General features: G+C 41.6%; 1 protein-coding gene across 4 annotated transcripts in view; it reads right to left on the bottom strand.

The window, feature by feature from the left end:
* Positions 1–699: 699 nt before the first annotated feature.
* Positions 700–6,000, bottom strand: part of Aox3 (aldehyde oxidase 3) — an 89,087-nt gene continuing 83,786 nt past the window's right edge. For 3 of the 4 annotated variants that reach the window (XM_006496285.4, XM_006496284.4, XM_017312370.2), the window contains one exon: positions 700–2,751. In XM_006496285.4, coding sequence (XP_006496348.1) covers positions 2,698–2,751 — 54 coding nt within the window. In that variant the 3' untranslated portion in view covers positions 700–2,697. The remainder of the gene's footprint in view (positions 2,752–6,000) is intronic. The other variant, NM_023617.2, reaches the window with a different exon arrangement.

Raw genomic sequence — 6,000 nt, 5'->3', positions numbered from 1 at the left:
AACATCTGGCAAGTGGATCGGTCCCGTCTTCTACTCTTCTCTCATCAGTGTGACATTGTAAGTAGGTAGATGGTGGATACATTACATTTTCTTCTGAGTGAGTTAAGTTGTTCAACTGGGATACCTGGTGCTTTTCCCATGTTGAAATCTATTCCTCCAGTTTAAGGAATGATAGAGATAATTACACTTAACCAAGAATCTGAAGAGTCATGGGACGGAACAGAAAACCATGAGTCGTGCTTAAGTCCAGCACTTAAAAACGGCAGAATGACAGAGGAGAAAGGCATTCCTCAGCCCTCACAGCCAAGATGTGGAGAGCTCTTCCCAGGCTCCCACGCCCTTCTGTGGTTCTGTGTCCTTCCCTTCCTGCATCTTCTGGTCTCCCAACACTGCTGCACATCTTGTGCCCTGGGTACGATCCTGCTGCCAGGCCAGCAGCCTGCGACTCAGCCGCTGCTCTGTACGGAGCCTGGTTCCCTTTGCTCCCTCTTCGTTTGTGTCTTACCTTCATTACTTCCCTCTACTCTTTCTGGTTGTGTCTTATGCTTCTGTTTTTTTTGTTGTTTGTTTGTTTTGTTTTGTTTTGTTTTTTTTCTTTTCCACCCTAGCTTGTTCTTTATTTTATTTTCTCTTTTAAGTGATTCTTGTGACTATAGTGCAACCACACTAGAACTTAATGGAAAGCAAACAAGCAAGACATAAAGCCATAGATATGTTTTAGAATAAAATGTCTACATATTTAGATTCAGAACAGGAATGAAAACAGAACATAAGGTTTATAGAGAAATCATTGACACAGTTAGGCTTGATGGTGCATGCCTGTGATCCCAGCCCCCAGGAGGACTAGGAAGAATGATTTTGAGTTCAAGGCTCGTTTGGGCTAACCAGCTAAGATTCCGTGTCAAAACCAACCAACCAATCAAAGATAAGATGATAAAAAGCCCACTTCAGAATTCTGCAAAATTCAACTATTGTCATATTCTGGGTGAATTAAATAGTTTTTAAGTTAATTTTTGGTTTGTCTATTTTTATTTTATGTATGAGTGTGTTTATCTGCATGTATATATTTGTGCTATTTGTGCACAATGCCCTCAGAGTCCAGAAGAAGGCATTAGATCCACTGAAATGGGAGTTACAGGTGACTGTAACTACCATTTGGGTGTTGAGAATGGAGTCTGGGTTCTTTGCCAGAGCAGACGGTAATCTTAACCACTGAACCATCTCTCTGGCCCCTGAAACACAATAATTTTAACTATTTTTATTAAACCCTAATGACTTAAAAAAAGAAAACCATCCATTTGTGTCAAAAAGAAGAGGAAAAAATGTATCAAGAGAGAAATCAGGAATGTATATGTCTTGAAGACAAAGCAAAACCTCTTTAGAAAATAATAAAGCTAAAATGTCAAGCAACAAAGCCAGTATTTCTTTGTGCATTTAAGAATTGTGTATAAATACCTAATAATTCTGATTAAGAAGTGAGAAAATTCAAATGAAGGTAGGAGTGAGAACAATTACTGTGCTGTGTGCAAACTGACTGCTTTTTTACTTGATCCTCATATGGGCTGCCCCCGAGCTGGCGATGATGTCTGTAGGAAGCAGAAGTATCCCAAAATGGAAAGAGTTGGGGCTCAGATAGGAGTTACTGGGTTGGACTGAAGGCAATGCCATGTGCAAAATCAGTTCATTGAAAGTCTCTGCCACAAAAGCTTACATATCCATAAAAACTACATAGTGAAGTCTAAGCTGAGTATTATGCACATGCTAGAATATTTCAGATTGGACAACTTTGAATATGATGTGAATATCAAAATAGTAAGTGCTTCTGAACCTGACTGATAGGCACAGTGGTTCCAGTTATCTGGCTGCTTTCGTTTCAACTAGCGTTTGTTAGGGGAGGCCATATGCCACCGCTGCTTTGACATCCTAAAGCTGCTTCCTCAGTTTCCCCAAATTGCCCTCTGACGGGTCATCTTAGAGGCAACTCTGCCATGTGTAGCATCTCAATGAATCTTCGGAAACAGAGTCTTAGAAAAAAAAAATCAAGGGACTTTCCAACAAACTTGTGCTGCAGACTCTCTACTCCAAAACTCTACATTTAATATAGAATGATTAGCAAGTCATTTTACACACAGCATTATAATGCTGGAACTTCAAAAACTATAGGTAAACAATCACAGAATCCTGTTCATTTCTCTGTTTTTTTTTGCTTTTTTGTTTTTGTTGTTGGTTTGTTTTTTTGAGACAGAGTTTCTCTGTGCAGTCTTGGCTGTCCTGGAACTCACTCTGTAGACCAGGCTGGCCTTGAACTCATAAATCCTTGCCTGCCTCTGCCTCTCAAGTGCTCGGATTACAGGCACGCACCACCACTGCCTGGCTATTTCTCTTTTTTATGTTTATTTCTTTTTCAGAATAGGAACATATAGTGGAGAATAGATGTTCATTTTCTCTGTAGACTCAGCACAGAAATTCTTCACACAGTGGAAAATTCCGTTTAATATATTGAATTAAACATGACCTTTGGCTGAAGCTCCGTAAACATCGTTGCTTATAGTGCATGTGATTAAAGATTACAATATTTTGTAAATATGAAAATTTAAGAATTGCCTCTAATTTTCTACATATTTTAGATATAGATATTTATATTTGTGACCTGTGGAAGTTTTAAGTCCATCTGCTTTTGTGCTGGAACCCCAAGCACTAGGCAACTGGGATGGACCACGGCTTACAGCATTTAGAATCCGTTTGTGGAACCTAAAAAGAAAGTTGGGAAAAAAAGATGAAAGAATTCAGATTAAAGACAGAAGAGAAAAAAAATCTAAAATAATCCATATAACTAGTGGATGGCAAAAATGGTTTCTTCTTCAAAAAACATTTAGCCTATTTATTTATCACATTTATTTGCTGAATATGCATAGATCTTCTCTTTCCAAACAGAAATTAGGTAATTTCAGATAAATAAAAAATATCTAATTCCTTGACATAGAAAGCAGAGACAAGATGTATATAATACTGGCTCAGCTGAAAAGAACTAGTGAAACATTCTTAAATACAATGGCAAGCACGGGTAGCCACATGTCCAAATGATGGAGAGAGACTTCTCTCCACAGTTAATCTTCTGTCAGGTCCTCTGGCTTTAGTGATGTGAGGGCTTAACCCTGGCAAACCCTAACTGGCCCAGAAGCAGGAGTTCTTCAGTGAAATAAACGGTCATCAAAACTGAGACAGGAAAGAAACTGGGAGGCAGAAACGCTCTCTAGGTGAGTTACGGTCATTGCACTTGTGAGAAGTGATTATTGAAAACATCAAGAGCTTGTTCAAAAATGGAATGCAAAACTGAAGCACTTGCTCATAGAATTTAGTGACACCCTCCTTCCCACCCCAAAAGATTTTGCAAGTTTAATACTGCCCTTTTTGTTTTGGTGATTTTTTTTTCTAGAGGTAGCTTTAAAAAAACTTAAATTAGTACAAATAATCTTACATTAAAAAGTCACCTTTTTGTTGTTGTTGTTTTAAAAAGATGTGATCTTTAAAAATAAGCATCTACTGTTAAATAGAAGTGGAAGAAAAAAAGATTAACTGTGCAATAAGAGAGAAGGCTGACCACGCAAAGAGAAATGGAATGTCTCCCGAGACTGTCCCGTGTTTTCTTAAACAACCTTTGCTCTAAATAAATAAATAAATAAATAAATAAATTAGAGCTGGGTAAGTGGGCTTCATTAAATTCAGTCAAGTCAAAACTGATCAAAAAAGTGAATTCATTCTTATCCCACAAATAGAATTTCTCACAGATTCTTTCAAAAGCATAAGCTGATGTAGCATAATTAATTTAAAGATCTTTTATTTGTCAAATGCTTCCTTTATATGTGATGCACATGTAATATGTAAGACAAGATGGCCATCTGGGATGGCGATCCTGGAAGGGAGAGGCAAGTAGATGCTGGATGGCGTTGGGCCGAGAGCAATGGATATCCGTTACACCTGATGGATAACAGTGGTGAATGAAAGACCACAGTGATCTTGGAGCAGCTGCACAAGAGCAGAACTTACAAGTGTGCTGCCCTAGGGAGCAGGACATGGGCAGAATTTTGATTTCCACCTCACACCACTAGATATTCTCAAGTTGGAGGGGTGAGTACTAATTTTGCAAATTCAAGTTCTGACGCTTCTGAAAGTGAGAGGGGATTTGATTGGGAAGCTGACTTTCAAGACTGTAAAACACACAGATGTGCTAGAGGGCTCATTCAGTGTTCAAGGATAAATAATTCTAGCAAAGCATTCAGGCATGGTGCCAGCCAGGCCCTGAGCCTCTCCCAGTGTATCTCCTTATCTGCTCCTAGGTTCAGCGTCCCTGCCCTGCAAAAGGATGCCTTGAAAACAGCATAGTCCTTTTGCAGTAGCAAATACTCTGTTCTCACCCTGGAAGCCCACTGCTGGTGACAGTCCTCAGCAGGCGCTGTTGCCCTATCTCAAAGATAACAGTTTCATCGACACCTTTGGAAAAGCATGTCTTTGAGTCAGTGGAACCTACCTGTGCAGAGCATGCGCTACATAGACATAAATTGCTGCAAAGCCAACCCCACACTTGTTTGTATTTGTATTACGTCAAAACACAGATTTCTATGAGATTTACCCAGGGCCATGCCATGTTGATCCATCTGTGTCCCTCATGCTCCAGGTGGGTGTAAAACCAAGTTAGTGAAACTGTTTTGGGTGAGTCCTTATTTTTCCCTTCCCCTATTCCCTCTCCCCCCCTTTTCTTTATTTCCCTTCCTTTAACAAGGGCTTGTCATGTAGCCCAGGATGGTCCAGGTCCTATTATGCAGTTTAAATTGGCCTTTAATTCATGGCTATCACCTTGCCTCAGTCCCCTGAGTGTTGGGTATAAACATTTCTTGTGACTTTCCCTGCCCACAAAGGCCCCCACCCCATCCTTGCTGTAATATTGTGGAAGGGAGCATGGGGCAGAGATGGAAAGAGCCAGGAGAGAGGACTTTCTCTCTCCGCTCAGCCCTGGCACTGATGGATTTGGGGGTTGGGGGAGGCATGGTAACAAAGCTTTTGGGGCCTGGAGCACCTAAATCTGTGAGGGCTGAGGAGGGTGTTGTTCTCAGGCCAGCAGGTCTGTTCTGTTCTAAGTTGCATTTGGGAAGGTTGTTGGCTCCCTGGAGATGTGCTCATGCCCAGGGTACACAGGGTGTGGGGACTTCTGTGTCCTATTCCCCAGACCCACCTGTTCATCTGGTTCCCCCATCAAGCCTGTCTGGCTCATTCCTCTCTCCCCTTCCCTTTTCATGTCTCCATTTTCTTCCCTCAGGTTAATGATGGCCTTTTATGATTCTAATTACTACTTTGTACTAATGACTCATAAATCTGTCGGGAATTTTGCCCTCTTGTCAAGCAACTGGGCCGGTTGCTTGATGGCAAAATTCTTTGGCTGACTGGCTGCAAGTCTAAAAGTGAATTTGCCAGTCTCCTTGGAAGGATTCTCCTGCTGCCTACCGGTGGGAGAAGCCACACAGTCCTCCTATTGACCCCAGGCCAAGCGTAGGCCAACCCTGGATTCCCCTGCTGCCATCCTTCACTGAATGGCAGGTATTGCATGACCTCCTTTCCTTCAACGGCCATTAGCTTCGTCACGCTCAGGACTCTGCCATCTCTTGGCTTGGTAGCCAAGCTCCCGACAGTTCATTCTCAGGCTAATTCATGTTATAGCATCTGTCAGGCTGTTTACTTGAGCAGCTCATTCTCACGGTCACATGACTGTCAAAGGCCCGCCTGCTCTCAGGATAGAACCCGATTTACATTTATGACTCTCTGAGTTCTGGCTGAGGCTTGCATCCCAGTTTATGCTCCAGACTTTCCTCTGCTCAGTCTCCATCCAGGAAACACACACCATCTGCTTTCTGATGCTTTTCTCCTCTGCCCTGCATTGACTTCAATTTTCCCTCTACCTGGAATTCCCGTTTCTTCTGCCTGTTTGTCAAGCTCTCATCCATTAGC

The sequence above is a fragment of the Mus musculus genome, chromosome 1 (assembly GCF_000001635.26).
Source record: "Mus musculus strain C57BL/6J chromosome 1, GRCm38.p6 C57BL/6J".
NCBI classification, from domain to species: Eukaryota; Metazoa; Chordata; class Mammalia; order Rodentia; family Muridae; genus Mus; species Mus musculus.
Note: the sequence above shows the minus strand (reverse complement) of the source record. Positions and strands in the feature narration are given on the sequence as shown.